This window comes from Amblyraja radiata, chromosome 6, assembly GCF_010909765.2.
Source record: "Amblyraja radiata isolate CabotCenter1 chromosome 6, sAmbRad1.1.pri, whole genome shotgun sequence".
Lineage (NCBI taxonomy): Eukaryota > Metazoa > Chordata > Chondrichthyes > Rajiformes > Rajidae > Amblyraja > Amblyraja radiata.
Window position 1 is genome coordinate 24,262,188 of NC_045961.1, and position 16,512 is coordinate 24,278,699.

Here is a 16,512-nt window from a genome sequence, read left to right on the forward strand (position 1 = left end):
TACTGCAAATGGTGGCTTGGGTGCTTTGGCTTGAAGTTGAAAGGCACTACTGCAAATGAACTTAAATCCTGTTTGCACTGTATATTGATTTTAGATAAAACGCTACACTTACGGCTGTGATTTTTAGCCATCTTACTCAGTCCCCCCTCCGCTGAGCAGGTGCAGAGAATTCTTCCCATCAATGAAAAATAAAAGTGTTATTAGTGTTTAAAAAATGTTGAGAATCTCTCTCCTGTCAATCACGCCCTGAAAGCCACACCTTTTCCGGTGGGAGGGGGAGGGGTTATAAAACCCGGAAGTGTGGGTGTGGCTCAGTCTCTGCATGATGGGGGAGGGAGAGTTCATGACTGTGAGGTGTGAATCAACTGAACACACTGAATGTCTATTGAACTGTGAGTTTGGTGTTTTGTGTGGTTTTATGGTGGTTTCACCCTGCATGAAATGGTATGAAGCTGCATTTGAATTTGGTGGCCTTGGACCCTGCTTGAAGTGGAATAAAACTGCACTGAATTTGGTGGCCTTGCACCCTGCTGAAAGTGGTATGAAACTGCACTTGTATTTGGTGGCCTTGGATCCAGATTGAAGTGGTATGAAACTGCACTTGAATTCGGTGGCCTTGCACCCTGCTTGAAGTGGTTGGAAGCTGCACTTGAATTCGGTGGCCTTGCACCCTGCTCATAGTGGTAAGAAACTACTTGAATTTGGTGGCCTTGCACCCTGCTTGAAATGGTAGGAGCATGGATTTGAATTTGGTGGACTTGCACCCTGCTTGAAATGGAATTTCAAGAAATAGGCATGAGTCAACTGCCAGCCCACCAGCAGTGAGTGAGCTGCCAGCAGATCAGGCTTGAGGGACTGAGCTGCCACCCCAAGAGCCCATACCAGCACTCCACTGGCCACCAATATTGGAATTGGTGGAGAGGTGGAATATTGCGTCGGGGGACCAGCCCTCCCGTGTGAACATGGGACCCAACGGGTCCCACTTAGTCTAGTGCTTTATAAAGTCCGAAGACTAATGTGAAAAAATATGCTTCATGTCTTTGGTCTTCCGTTCCTTAAGGTATGTATTTGTACATAATTGTGCCATTTTAAATTATTATTTGGCATAATGCAAATATTAACCATTGTTAGTTTAATATAGAAAATCTGAAAGCAAAATAAGGTCACAATTTGACAGGTGAGACAGAGGTTCAGGTGCACTTTCTCAAACCTCATCTACAGCATCCGGTGTTCCCGATGTGGTCTCCTGTACAACTCAATAACCGTTTCACTGAACACTTGCGCTCAATTTGTCATGGCCTACCAGATCTGCAGGTTCTAACCATTTTAACTCCCCTTGCCATTCCCATACTGACCTTTCTATCCTGGGCCTCCTCCATTGCCAGAGTAAAGCCACACACAAAATGGAGGAACAGCATCTCATATTCGGCTTGAGTAGCTTACAACCCAACAGTCATTAACCTCTATCAACTACCCCCACCACCACTTGCTCACCCGCACACCCCTCTTTTCTTAACCCCACCCCCACTTCCCTGTGCCCCACCTAGACTAGCATGTATTTCGCCGCTGAGTTACTCCAGCCTTTTGTGTCTATCTTCGGTTCTAACAATACGTATAATTAGTTAAGTTTATCCTTTAAATGCTTTAAATGCTAAACCACATAATTAACAGTGAACATTCAATGTTTCGTTCAAAGTTCATACTATTTACATTTGTGAAGTGTAATTATTCAATATTGTAGCCTGAAAAATATTTAGTAATATATTTGCTATATCTTAATAAATGAATGGCTCAACAAACCTGCAGTTGCACTGGGGTACCATATAGACCTTCCACAATGGGGTAAAATCTTTCCCATTTTCTTATTTCTCCTGCTGTTGTTATCGCTTCTAAAACTTTTTCAAGGCTAAAAGAAAATTCAAAATAGAAAGATAAATTGAATATAATCGTAAATCTCCACTGTATATATAATACTATTGACTTGTAATCTAATATGGAACCTTAAACAACTAGTATTTTGTCCTTGCATAAAACAAAATGGATCCCCAATAGACTTCAGAACCTTCCACATGATATGATATCTTTATTTCGAACGATTATAAAAAAAAAGGAGAAAAGAAAAGATGAAAATGAATAAATAAAAGGAAAATTATATATATACATATATATATACATAAATACATACACACATACATACATATACATGTACATATATACATACATACATATACACACATACACATATACATAACATATATGTAACATAAATTTAAAAAATCAAAAGCCAATTTCAACATAATACACATTAGACTCGTTCGAAAAGGGATAGGAAGAAGCCTGTGCTTGTCAAGTCCTACCCCCATTCTTCACCATTAACAAATGCAAAATTTAATAAAATAAACTAAACAGACAATTCAAATAAAACTACTCCAATCAAGCTATTAAGAAAAAAAGAACAAAACAAGAAAAGAACAAAAAGAACAAGCACCATTAACATCTGTGAGATTTACATTCTCCTTCCTCATTACTGTACTTTTCAAAGATATATCTTTTGTACATTTTTTAAAATTGCATTATATTCATACTTTGTTTGATCGTTTCGTCAAGACCATTCCACAAAACCACCCCACAAATGGAAATACACATACTTTTTAAATTGGTCCGAGCATAATGCTGGTTCAAGTTTAGTTTCCCTCTAAAGTTATAACCCCCCCCTCTCTGTCTTTGAACAGTTTTTGTATGTTTACAGGTAGCAGTTTATTTTTTGCTTTATAAATTATTTGTGCAGTCTTAAATTCTACCAGATCCTTAATCTTTAAGGTGTGTAATTTTAAATACAGTATATTGGTGTGTTCATGATATCCTACAGTTTACTATACGAATAGCTCTTTTTTGTAGTGTGCTTAGTGATTGTAAGGTGGTTTTGTAGGTGTTGCCCCATACTTCCACACAGTAATCTAAATACGGTAACACATGTGAGCTGTACAGAATATACAGTGCTCTCTCATTCAAAACGTGCCTTGCTTTCCCCATCACTCCAATACTCCGTGCTACCTTTGCTCTCACATGTTTTATATGGGGTTTCCAGCAGATTTTGTGATCAAGAATCACACCCAGAAATTTATTTTCATACACTCTTTCTATTTCAACATTATTTATCATTACTTTTACTTGTGTATTTATTTTGCGTTTTCCAAACAGCATAAGTTTGGTTTTGTTTAAATTTAATGATAATTTATTCAAATCAAACCATGTTTTTAGTTTACTCATTTCTGCTGTGACCACCTCCAAAAGCTGCTGCAAATTGTCCCCATCACAGAAAATATTAGTGTCATCTGCAAATAACACAAATTTCAAGAGGTTTGACACCCTACATATATCATTAATATACAAAATAAATAATTTGGGGCCCAAAACCGACCCCTGTGGGACTCCACAAGTTATTTCTAAGTATGTTGATTTGCAGTCCCCTATTTGCACAAACTGATGTCTTTTACTTATGTAGCTTCTCATCCACTCTAGCACAACCCCTCTGATTCCATACATACATAAATTCCATACATCATAAATTTCAAAGGAGATAACCCGCCAACTTGGATTGTAGGTGACCTTAAAAGTCATAGCCGAACTTCTTGGATGACTGGAGTGTTAATTCACTTCAAGGTCATAAGATCATAAGTGAGAGGAGTAGGATTAGGCAATTTGGCACATTCAATCATGGCTGATCTATTAACTCCCCCCTCTCCCCATTCTCCTGCCTTCTTCTCATAACCTCTGACACCTGTACTAATCAAGAAGCTATCTATCTCTGCCTTAAAAATATCCACTGACGGCCTCCACAGCCTTCTGTGGCAAAGAATTTCAGATTCACCACCCTCTGACTAAAGAAATTTGTCCTCATCTCCTTCCTCAAAGAACGTTCTTTAATTGAGGCAACGACCTCTAGTCTTAGACTCTCCCACTTGTGGAAACATCCTCTCCACATCCACTCTATCCAAGCCTTTCACTATTCTGTACTTTTCAATGAGATGGCCCTAGATTCTTCTAAACTCCAGCGAGTACAGGCCCAATGCCTACAAAAGCTCATCATAGGTTAACTTACTAATTCCTGGGATTATTCTTGTAAACCTCCTCTGAACCCTCTCTGGAGCCAGCACATCCTTTCTCAAATATGGTGCCCAAAATTGCTCCCAGTATTCCAAATGTGGCTTAACAGCATCTTATGGAGCATCAGCACTACATCCCTGGTTTTCTATACAAGCCCTCTTGAAATAAATGCTAGCATTGAGTTTGTTTTCGCATTGGATACGCATTTTGGAGGCACTCTACAAATTCCCTTTCTTGGGGATAATCAGATTTCAATAATCAACCTGATTATTGAAATCTCCCATGACCGCCGTAGCATTGCCTTTTTTACCTGCCAATTTTATCTCGTGATGTAACTTGTACCATATATCCTGGCTACTGTTTGGGGGCCTGTAAATAACTCATATTAGAGTCTTTTTGCCCTTATAATTTCTCAGCTCCATCCACAATGACTACATCTTCTGATCTTATGTCACCTCTGAGGCTGTGGCCAGAAAAGATAACTCTTGAATTAGAACAGTTTTGCTGTTTGTATTATCTGTTGACTAAAATGGTAAAGTGAGAAAATGGGTATGAAGCATAGGTCATGGCCTCTTTATTCATGGATTACAGCCTTAGCATTCATGTGGATGTAGTAGAGAAAGGAGTTTATGTACCACTAGCTCAGTCTATACCCACACACAAACCAGCACGACAAAAGAAAGTTACAATGTTTTGGAGGAGTTAGAAATAATTCTCTCATTTGCTGTACAAACCTGTCAAATTCAATAGGCACATTATTCAACAAATAGAAGAGGGACTATTCTCCTCTCTAAAGGGTCTTCAGAATGCAAGTTTATCCTCCTGATGTCTATTCAAACCACAGCTGAGGAGTTGATTAATCTCCCATCAAGTTTCTTCTGATCCTTCCTTCCAGAATGGTGTCTCTGTTAATGAGATCATACAGACCAAACCTCCACCTAAAATGCCTAGTACTTGGTTTTACTAACTTCATCTTTGTGTCTGCAGGATAGCCTGCAAGAGATCAGCTGCAAAAAACAGAATTGCAGCGTATGTGCACTGCATCATTGCAACTGAACAGACTAGATTAAACAGTCACACAAAGAGATATCTGATACAGTTAAGCTATAGCAAGAACAGGGTAAAAGGAAGCAAGTGTTCAAGCTCAATCTAAGAAGAAATGACATATGATACTACCCCAGCAAACAAACAAGGACCATCAAGAAACATGGGTCAAGTCTGTTTAATTGTCATATGCACTGGGACTGGCACAATTAATTCTTACCTGCTGCAGCTTTACAAGCACATTAAATGCAACACCACAACAAATAAATAAATATCTGTTGTGGAATGGATGGATTGAGGCTGGGGAATTAGTGCGTGTTGGTAGGAGTAGGTAAAATTGTGAGGGGAGAGCACGGGGGATGTCAGAGGAGTTGAATGGGAGGATCAGTACAGGATGGACAGGGGGGGGGGATCTGTGCAGGATGGATGGGGAGTTCAGTACAGGATGGATGGGGGGATCACTACAGAATGAATGGGGGGTTCAGTACAGGATGAATGGGGGTAGACAAAAATGCTGGAGAAATTCAGCGGGTGAGGCAACATCTATGGAGCGAAGGAAATAGCCAACGTTTCGGGTCGAGACCCTTCTTCAGACTGATCCCCCCCATTCTTCTTGAATGGGGGGGATCAGTACAGGATGGATAGGGCAGGGGGATCAGCGCAGGATGAATGGGGGGGGAGGGGGTCAGTACAGTGTGGATCGGAGGGTCTGTGCAGGATGAATGGGTGTATAACTACAGGATGAATGGGGGATCACTACAGGATGAATGGGTGGTTTGCTACAGAATGAATGGGAGGTTCGCTACAGGATGAATGGGTGGGGATCAGTGCAGGATGAATGGGGGGGATCAGTGCAGGATGAATGGTGGGGATCAGTGCAGGATGAATGGGAGGGAATCAGTAAAAGATGAATGGGCAGATCACTACAGGATGGATGGGGGGGGGGGTCAGTACAGGATAAATGAGTGGATCAGTACAGGATGAATGGAGGGATCAGTAAAAGATGAATGGGGAGATCACTGCAGGATGGATGGCCTGACCCACTGAGTTACTCCAGTTTTTTGTGTCTATCTTCGGTATAAACCAGTATCTGCAGTGCCAAGCCGGGCAAAATGACTCGGCATTCAGGTTGCCCGGCGGTACTTTGAGTGGTCATTGGCACCCGAGCAACCGCTAATTTCGAGCCGTGATGATCTATATGTATTGTGTTACAGGCATGTTATACTGCTGAAAGTAAGAATTTAATTGTTCCATAGTCAATACATATGACATTTAAACACTCTCCTTATAATTAATTAGAATCAGAATCTATTTCCTTGATTTTTAACTTAGCAATGTTTCAAATGTCAAAAAGGGCAAGAATGGGATAATAAAACATATGCGAGGGACGGTCAAATGAACATTATAGAAACTATTGAAAATAAATACAATCTGATCACTCACTCAACCTGTCCAGGTCACCCTGCAACCTCCTAACATCCTCTTCACAGTTCACACTGCCACCAAGCTTTGTGGCATCCGCAACCTTGCTAGTGTTGCTCCTAATTCGCTCTTCCAAATCATTAATATATATGGTAAACAATTGTGGCCCCAACGAGCGTTGCGGCACTCCACTCGACACTGTCTGCTATTCTGAAAAGGACCCGTTCACTCCTACTCTTTGCTTCCTGTCTGCCAACCAATTTTCTATCCATGTCAATACCCTACCCCCAATACCATGTGCTCTAATTTTAGTCATCCGTCTCCCGTGCGGGACCTGATCAAAGACTTTCTGAAACTCTAGATACACTACATCCCCTTCATTCATTTTACTTGTCACATCCTCAAAAAATTCCAGTAGATTAGTCAAGCATGATTTCCCTTTCATAAACCCATGTTGACTTGGACTAATCCTTTTACTGCTATCCAAATGCTCCATTATTACCTCTTTAATAATTGACTCCAGCATCTTTTCCACCACCGAAGTCAGGCTAACTGGTCTGTAATTCCCCGTTTTCTCTCTCGCTCCTTTCTTGAAAAATGGGATAACATTAGCAATCCTCCAATCCACAGGAACTGATCCTGGATCTATTGAACATTGGAAAATGATCACCAATGTGTCCACTATTTCTAGAGCCACCTCCCTGAGGTCCCTCGGATGCAGACCATCCGACCCAGGGGATTTATCATCCTTCAGTCCCATTAGCCTACCCAATACTATTTCTCGCCTAATGAAAATTTCTTTCAGTTCCTCTACCCCCTTAGATCCTGTCCTCCAGTACATCTGGGAGATTGTTTGTGTCTTCCTTAGTGAAGACAGATCCGAAGTACCTGTTCAACTCTTCTGCCATTTCCTTGTTACCCATAATAATTTCACCCGTGTCTGCCTTCAAGGGACCCACATTTGACTTTGCTACTCTCTTTCCCTTAACATATCTAAAGAAGCTTTTACTGTCCTTCTTTATATTCCTGGCCAGCTTCCCCTCGAACTTCATCTTTTCAGCCTGTATTGCCCGTTTTGTTTCCATCTGTTGCCCTATGAAAGTTTCTCAATCCTCTGGCTTCCGGCTACTCTTTGCTGTGTTATACATCTTTGCTTTTAGTTTTATTCTATCCCTAACTTCTCTTGTCAGCCACCATTGCCTCCTACTCCCCTTAGAATCTTTCTTCCTTTTTGGAATGAAATGATCCTGCGTCTTCCGGATTATGCCCAGAAATTCCTGCCATTTCTATTCCACCGTCATTCCTGCTAGGATCCCTTTCCAGTCTACCTTGGCCAGCTCCTCTCTCATGCCTTCATAGTCCCCTTTGTTCAACTGCATCACTGACACTTCCGATTTAACCTTCTCCTTCTCAAATTGCAGATTAAAACTAAATCATATTATGATCACTACCTCCTTTACCTCGAGTTCTCTTTATCAAATCTGGTTCATTAGACAACACTAAATCCAGAAACGCCTTTTCTCTGATCGGCTCCATTACAAGCTGCTCTAAGAATCCATCTCGGAGGCACTCTATAAACTCTCTTTCGTGGGGTCCTGAACCAACCTGATTTTCCCAGTCTACCTGCATATTGAAATCCCCCATCACCACAGTGGCATCCTCTTCCCTTCCCCCACATAACTTCCTCCAGTTTCACAATTCACAGCTCTTCAATGATTTTTCTCCCCCACACACCTTCTGTCTTTTTATCTCTGGCCTTTGTCCAACCATTTGCTTAACAACCCCTGCCCTTCACCTCTGTTTATCGATTACCTGTCATGCTTTGACCTGCTCCTCCCCTCTTCCAAATTTCTTCCCCATCCCCAAAATCATCTGAAGACGTATCCTGACCCAAAACGTCACCCGTCCATGGTCTCCAAAGATGTTGCCTGACCCACAGAGTTACTCCATCATTTTGTATCTTTTTTGTAAACCAGTACCTGCAGTTCCTTGTTTCTAGTGTCTAACTACACTTCTCTTTTTCCACAATCCTCGTCCTCCATCTGATCACTTAGTCCTTTTCCCAAGGTAAAGGATTCAAAAACTAGAGGGGGAGAGGGGAGAGATTTAAGTGGGATCTCAGGGGCAACTTTTTTCACTTGGAGGATAGTCTGAAATCAGTTGTAAGAGGAAGCTATAGAAACGGGTGCAATTGGACAGGTTTATGGTTGGGAATGATCTAGAGGCTGGGTACTGAGATTTAAAATGGCTTCAAACTCCAAGGGCATAATCGTACAAGCCGGAATGCATGGCCACAGCTCTGCACATAGGGTGCCACAAATCTCGGTCATCATTTAATTAGAAAAACATTAATGCTCCTCAGAGACATGAAGATACTGAACCTGAAATACTATTGTATAAATCAGGTCAGAAGACACCATCCCTCCTCTTCTGCTTCTGTCAAGAAGGATAATGGAATTGCTCTTGAAACCAGAAACGATTAAAATGTCCTCATTCGCTGTCTCAAGAGAAAATGAAATAAAGAACTTCTTCAAACCTTCACATTGTGAAAGTCTACCGGGATGAATCTTCAATTTCCAAATCAGGGTTGGGTTTTTTTTAATTAATTAATTTCTAATTACTCCCTTGTCCAATGGAAAATATTCCATTATATCACTTGTCCATAATGTTATAGACAAAATGACTCATTTTATCCCATCCCAAGTAGTTTTGTGACCAACTGTCTCTCACTGATTTTATTCAGTGCAGTTATATCATTGGGAATAATATAACCAAGGTAGTTTCTTAAAAAGATATTGACTGTTAATTATTTTAATATTTCTGATTAGGAACACCTGAACAAGAAACTTGGAAAGCAATTTTTATTTAAAGGATGACTTGTTTCTTCCACCTCAATACGTTTTCAGTGCTCAGATTATAATTCATAACTAAAAGTTGAAATTAATATTCAGTAATGATACAATACAAGCACACCCCCAAAAGTGTTCAAATGCTGTTCAAGCAACTTCATTTCATGAATTTGTTGGTTTCAAATTTCTCTCTGCTTTTGTGTACTGAGAAAAAGTATGTCAAACATAATATGTCATAATGTGAATACATCTATCACCATCACTGTCAAATGAATTCCATTTTTACAGAAAGTAAAAGCTGGAGTTAGAAATTGTGAAACTATTGGCAACAAGATAATTTCTTACCTGGTCCATGCATGTTAAAGTTTTCCAACATTAACACTACCTTAGCTATTCATAAGCAAAATTATTTTTCCTTCAATTTAAATCTATTCATCACAATTCATTTTGAACAGTTTATATTAGAGAAACATGATTTAAAAACAATGTGGAGATTGAAGATGATATTTATTTAAAAATAAAGATTAGCATCAGTGCGTAGCCCATTCAGAAGTATAATGGAGTATCACAACAGGCTTCATTCATTTCAATTTCTCTCTGTTGTGAAATTGCTACAATGCCAATTAAAGGAAGGTACACATATCTATACTGTTGATGCTAGAAATGTAAAATAACAGAAAATGCTGGGAGTGTTTGCAGTTCAGGTAATTCATAAGAAATGAAAGTATTGGATTGATTTAAGATGGAGGGAAAGAGAATGAAAGGGTAAAATATAAAAAAGTTGGACTTGCATTGCAGAACAGATATGGAGATAGATTACCAAAAAATGCCAGTGCAATGGAGTTGTCTTGGTGGGTGAGATTAACTTCCTCAATATTGACTCCGACGTGCTCAGCTCCAAAGATTTGGTCTGTGCAGAAATTGTGAGATGTATCGAAGAGGGTTGTGTAGGACAGAACTGCAGATGCGGGTTTACACCAAAGATGGACACAAAATGCTTGGGTAACTCACCAGGACAGGCAGCATCTCTGGATAGAAGAAATGGGTGACGTTTCGGGTCAAGACCCTTCTTCATACCGAGGGTCAGGGGTGAGGGAAACGAGAGATATGGAAAGGTGAGGTGCGAAAACGAGAGGTCAAAGAGGGCGATGATCAAGGAAAATGTAGAATAGATCATTGTATCATTGTTAGCTAGGGGAAGGTGACAACGTTGCATACAAACAGTAACATTTAATCAGGAGGACAGTCAGACTGGTTGGAGAACTAGGTGGGGGAGGGATGGAGGGCAAAGCAAGCGTTACTTGAAGTTAGAGAAGTCAATATTCATACCGCTGGGTTGCACGCTGCCCAAGCAAAATATGAGGTGCTGTTCCTCCAATTTGTATTGGGCCTCACTCTGACAGTGTAGGAGGGCCAGGACAGAAAAGTCAGTATGGAATTGGGATGGGGAGTTAAAGTGTTTAGCAACCGGGAGATCATGTAGGTCCAGGGGGACTGAGCAGAGGTATTCAACAAAATGATCGCCGAGCCAGAGCAGGCTTTTGAAACAGTATATGGATAGTCCAATCTGAGAAGGACATATGGGATCTTGCATGAGGAAATGAGCCTTGTCAGGTGACTGGTGTTATAGTGGAAGAGCATTTTTTGTTTTGAATAGGGAGAAGGCTGGACCTTTCGGAAATATACTAAATTGGAGTATGGCAAACTTCCACGTTATTTGGCAGAAGCTCAAGCAGGTACATAGGAAGCAGTTGTTAATGGGCAAGTCCCCATCTGACATGTGGGAGTCATTAAAAGGCCAAATGATCTGTTCAGAAGCAGTAAGTTCCAGTAAAGAGGAGGGATATGGATGGCAAAATAAGGAAACGGATGATCAAAGAGGTTGTACATTTGATGAAACAAAATAAAGGAAGTGCATGCAGGTTTTAAAAGGATGGAATCAGACATGGCTTTTGAGGAATATAAAAAAAGAGAGAAACCGCACGTGGGCAACTCACCGGGACGACAGATGGCACAATGGGCTAAGTGTTCGGCTGGCAACCGGAAGGTAGCCGGTTCGAATCCCGCTTGGAGTGCATACTGTCGTTGTGTCCTTGGGCAAGACACTTCACCCACCTTTGCCTGTGTGTGAATGTGTGTGAATGTGTGTGAGTGATTGGTGGTGGTCGGAGGGGCCGTAGGCGCAGATTGGCAGCCACGCTTCCGTCAGTCTGCCCCAGGGCAGCTGTGGCTACAGAAGTAGCTTACCACCACCGAGTGTGACTGAGGAGTGAATGAATAATGCGATGTAAAGCGCCTTGAGTATTAGAAAGGCGCTATATAAATCCCATCCATTATTATTATTATTAACTAGAACAGCCAGAAGAGGTTGCAAAATGGCTTTGACTTAGTAAAAATTAAAGAAAATCCAAACGCATTTTATCACTACATAAGAAACATGGTAATCAGGCCACCCATTCATCACCCATTCCTTCTATCCAGCGATACTGCCTGTCCCGCTGAGTTACTCTAGTATTTTGTGTCTATCTTCAATGTAAACAAGCATCTGCAGTTCCTTCCTACGCACATCATATCTTATTAACTTGTTTGAAAAATGTTTGAGATTACAAAGATGATCGATGAGGAAAGGGCAGTGAATGGTGACTACGTGGATTTTAGTAAAGCATTTGATAAAGTCCCCCATGATAAAAGATTACAGTGCACAGGATTAACAGTCACTTGGTCAAATGTATTCAGAACTGTTTTATTGATATAAGACAGAGCGTTGTTGTGGAACGGCAAAATTCAGGCTTGAGGTTTGGGACCAGTGAAGTTCTGCAGAGATCAGTGCTGGAATCACTGCAGTTTGTGATTATCCTTATCCTTCTAAATGACTTGGACTTAAACATAGATGGGTTGGTTTGTAAATTTGCAGATGACATTAAGATTGCTGGGGTCGCAGACGGTGAGAATGCTGTCAAGGTGTACAGTGGGATATAGATCAGCTCCAGTAATAGGGGGAGAAATGGCAGATGGAGTTTAATCCGAGAAAGTGTGAAGTGTTTCACTTTGGGAGGTCACATGAAAGAGGAAAACATACAAATAATGGCATGACTCCTAACGGCATTGATGGATTTTAGTGTACAAGTCTACAATTCCTGAAAGTGGCAACACAAAGTGGTAAAGAAGAACAGCGTGGTATGCTTGCTTTCGTAGGTCAGGGCATTGAGTATAAGAGCCTGGAAGTCACGGTACAGCTTTCTAGGACTTTAGTTAAGCCGCATTTGGAGAATCGCATGTAGTTCTGATCACCCCATTACTTGAATGATGGAGAGGCTTTGGAAAGGGTGCAGAGGTAGTATACCAGAATGATGACTGGATTAGTGTATTAGCTATAGTCATACAACGTAGAAACAGGCCCTTTGGCCCAATTTACCCACACTGATCAACTAGTCCCATCTATACTAGTCCCACCTGCGTGCACTTGGCCCTTATCCTTCTAAACTGATTGTATCCATATACCTGTCCAAATATTTTTTTTAACATCGTGATAGTACCTGTATCAAACAACCTCCTCTGGCAGCTCGTTCCATATACCTACCATCCTTTGTGTAAAAAAGCTGCCCCTCAGAGTTCCTATTCAATCTTTCCCCACCTCTCTTTAAATTTGTCCTTTGGTTCTTGATTCCCCAACTCTGGGTAAATTCTCTCTTTAAGATCACCCCTCATCTTCCCGCGCTCAAAGGAATAAAGTCCTAGCCTGCTCAACCTCTCCCTATAGCTCTGGCACTCGAGTCCTGGAGATGTTGGACAGACTTCAATTGTTTTTGCTGGAACGCTGGAGGTTGTGCGGAGACCTGATACAAGTACCTAAAATTATAAGAGGCATAGATAGGGTCAACAGTCAGAACCTTTTTCCCAGGGTAGAAAAATCAAATACCAGAGGGCATAGCTTTAAGGTGAGTGGGACACAGATGAAAGATGCGCAAGGCAAGTGAGGTTGGCAAGTGCCTGGAACGCATTGCCGTGGGTGGTGCTGGAGGCAGATACAATAGTGGCATTTAAGAGACTTTCGGTTAAGCATGTGGATATGCAGGCAATGGAGAGATATGGATTATTCGCAGGTCGATAAGATTTGGAGACATAGTGCTGGAGTACCTTAATGTGCTGCTGATCCACAGAGTTACTCCAGCACTTTGTGTCATTTTGTGTATTCCAGCTGTTATGAGGCAACTGGTCAGAGGAAGCGGACTTCACACTTCAGCAGTGTTTTGGAAACACTGACTGGAAGGCGTTTGCAGCCCAGGCCACCCTTGACTCCCACACGGACATTGATTCCTACACATCCTCTGTTCTGGACTTTATAAACTCCACCATCAATAGTGTCACCTCCCTCAAACAGGTGACCATATTCCCGAATCAGAAGCCATGGATGAACAGCGAGGTCAGGCTACTGCTGAAAGCACGGGACAGCGCTTTCAGGTCAGGCGATGCTCGAGCCTACAGTTCAGCCAGGGCTAACCTGAAGAGGGGCATCAAGAAGGCCAAGCACTGCCATAAGCTCAGGATTGAGGAGCACTTCAACAACAACTCCGACCCCCGACGCATGTGGCAAGGCATCCAGGCCATCACGGACTACAGACCCTCCAACACCACCCCCACATCCAGCGACGCCTCCTTCCTTGAGGAGCTTAACCACTTCTATGGCCGCTTCGACAGGGACAATCTAGAGACAGCCATCAAGGCTGTGCTACCTGCCGATCACCAACCCCTCACACTCACCCCCTACGACGTATTCGTGGCACTGAGTAGGACTAATGCACGTAAAGCTGCTGGCCCTGATGGCATCCCCGGGCGCGTGCTCAGGGCCTGTGCTGCGCAGCTGACAGACGTCTGGACTGACATCTTCAACCTGTCACTTGCCCAAGCAGTTGTCCCCACGTGCCTTAAAACCACCTCCATCGTGCCAGTGCCAAAACACTCCACTGCGGCAAGCCTCAACGACTTCCGCCCAGTTGCACTTACCCCCATCATCACCAAGTGCTTCGAGAGGCTGGTCCTGGCACACCTCAAATAGCTGCCTACCCCCCACACTGGATCCCTATCAGTTTGCCTACCGCAAGAACAGGAGTACGGAGGATGCCATCTCAACGGCACTTCACTCCGCCCTCTCCCACCTCGACAACAGACACTTACGTAAGAATGCTGTTCATCGATTACAGCTCAGCATTCAACACCATTATACCATCAAAACTGATCATCAAACTCGGTAACCTGGGCATCGACCCCTCCCTCTGCAACTGGATACTGGACTTTCTAACCAACAGACCCCAGTCTGTTAGGTTAGACAAGCACACCTCTTCAACCCTCACCCTGAACACCGGCGTTCCACAGGGCTGTGTGCTGAGCTCCCTCCTCTACTCCCTCTTCACCTATGACTGGACACCTGTACATGGTACTAACACCATCATCAAGTATGCAGATGATACAACGGTGATTGGCCTCATCAGCAACAACGATGAGTCGGCCTACAGGGAGGAGGTCCAGCACTTAGCAGCATGGTGCGCTGACAACAACCTGGCCCTTAACTCCAAGAAGACCAAGGAGCTCATTGTAGACTTCAGGAAGTCCAGGGGCGGCACGCACACCCCCATCCACATTAACGGGACGGAGGTGGAACGTGTTTCTAGCTTCAGGTTCCTGGGAGTCAACATCTCCGATGACCTCTCTTGGACCCACAATACCTCAACTCTGATCAAGAAGGCTCACCAGCGTCTCTTCTTCCTGAGGAGACTGAAGAAGGTCCATCTGTCTCCTCAGATCCTGGTGAACTTCTACCGCTGCACCATCGAGAGCATCCTTACCAACTGCATCACAGTATAGTATGGCAACTGCTCTGTCTCCGACCGGAAGGCATTGCAGAGGGTGGTGAAAATTGCCCAACGCATCACCGGTTCCTCGCTCCCCTCCATTGAGTCTGTCCAAAGCAAGCGTTATCTGCGGAGGGCGCTCAGCATCGCCAAGGACTGCTCTCACCCCAACCATGGACTGTTTACCCTCCTACCATCCGGGAGGTGCTACAGGTCTCTCCGTTGCCGAACCAGCAGGTCCAGGAACAGCTTCTTCCCGGCGGCTGTTACTCTACTCAACAACGTACCTCGGTGACTGCCAATCACCCCCCCACCCCCCGGACACTTATTATCACTTATTATTATTTATTCAAATCATTTGCTATGTCGCTCTTCCAGGGAGATGCTAAATGCATTTCGTTGTCTCTGTACTGTACACTGACAATGACAATTAAAATTGAATCTGAATCTGAATCTGAACTGATAAGTCCCTTCATCAGCTAGAGTGCGGTTCTGACCTCTCATCCATCTCATTGGAGAGGTTTGAACCACCTTTAAATCAGACTTCAACGTTACATATTGCACTAAATGTTGGGCTCTTTACCCTTAATCTGTGCACATCTTGATTGTATTCATGTATAGTATTTCTTTGATTGGATCGCACGCAAACAAAAGCTTTTCATTGTACCTCAGTTCAGGTGACAATGAAAAATTGAAATAAAACTAAACTAACTAGCATCTGCAGCTCCTTAGAACCAAGTTTCTAGATAAGAGCTGGTCTTGGCATCATGTTCGGCAGACATTGTGAGCTGAAGAACATCCTCGTGCTGTACTGTTCTATGTACTATTGCATTCCAACAATTTACTGCTCATGAAATACGTTTAAATTGTTCAACCCTGATCTCATTTGTTGTCTGTGTGGAGTTTCCTTGTGAATCCATGGGCTTCCCTCAGGTGCTGCCTTTTGGTAGCATATCAAAAAGGGGTACTTGGTTGGGTAAATGACCATACAATTACCCCAATTTTAAGTGGAGGTTGAAAAATCAAAGGTTGTTTATAGGCAAGCATAAAAGAAAAGTTTATCAAGCAATGTGAGTGAATGAGACTGCACTCAGAGCAGGTATGGACTTGATGGGCCAAATGGCCCAAATGTTGTGAGATAATATATCTTGAATATGGAATGCAGGCAACATAGCAGATGGCTTTCCAAATGTAAATTCATAATGTAAATATGAATAATTGTTTTGCATAAAGTAGGTTGA

General features: G+C 42.5%; 1 protein-coding gene across 2 annotated transcripts in view; it reads right to left on the reverse strand.

The window, feature by feature from the left end:
- The window catches only part of diaph3 (diaphanous related formin 3), a 474,403-nt gene that overhangs the window by 393,243 nt on the left and 64,648 nt on the right, over nt 1–16,512 (reverse strand). For both annotated transcript variants that reach the window (XM_033022314.1, XM_033022313.1), the window contains one exon: nt 1,801–1,906. In XM_033022314.1, coding sequence (XP_032878205.1) covers nt 1,801–1,906 — 106 coding nt within the window. The remainder of the gene's footprint in view (nt 1–1,800; nt 1,907–16,512) is intronic.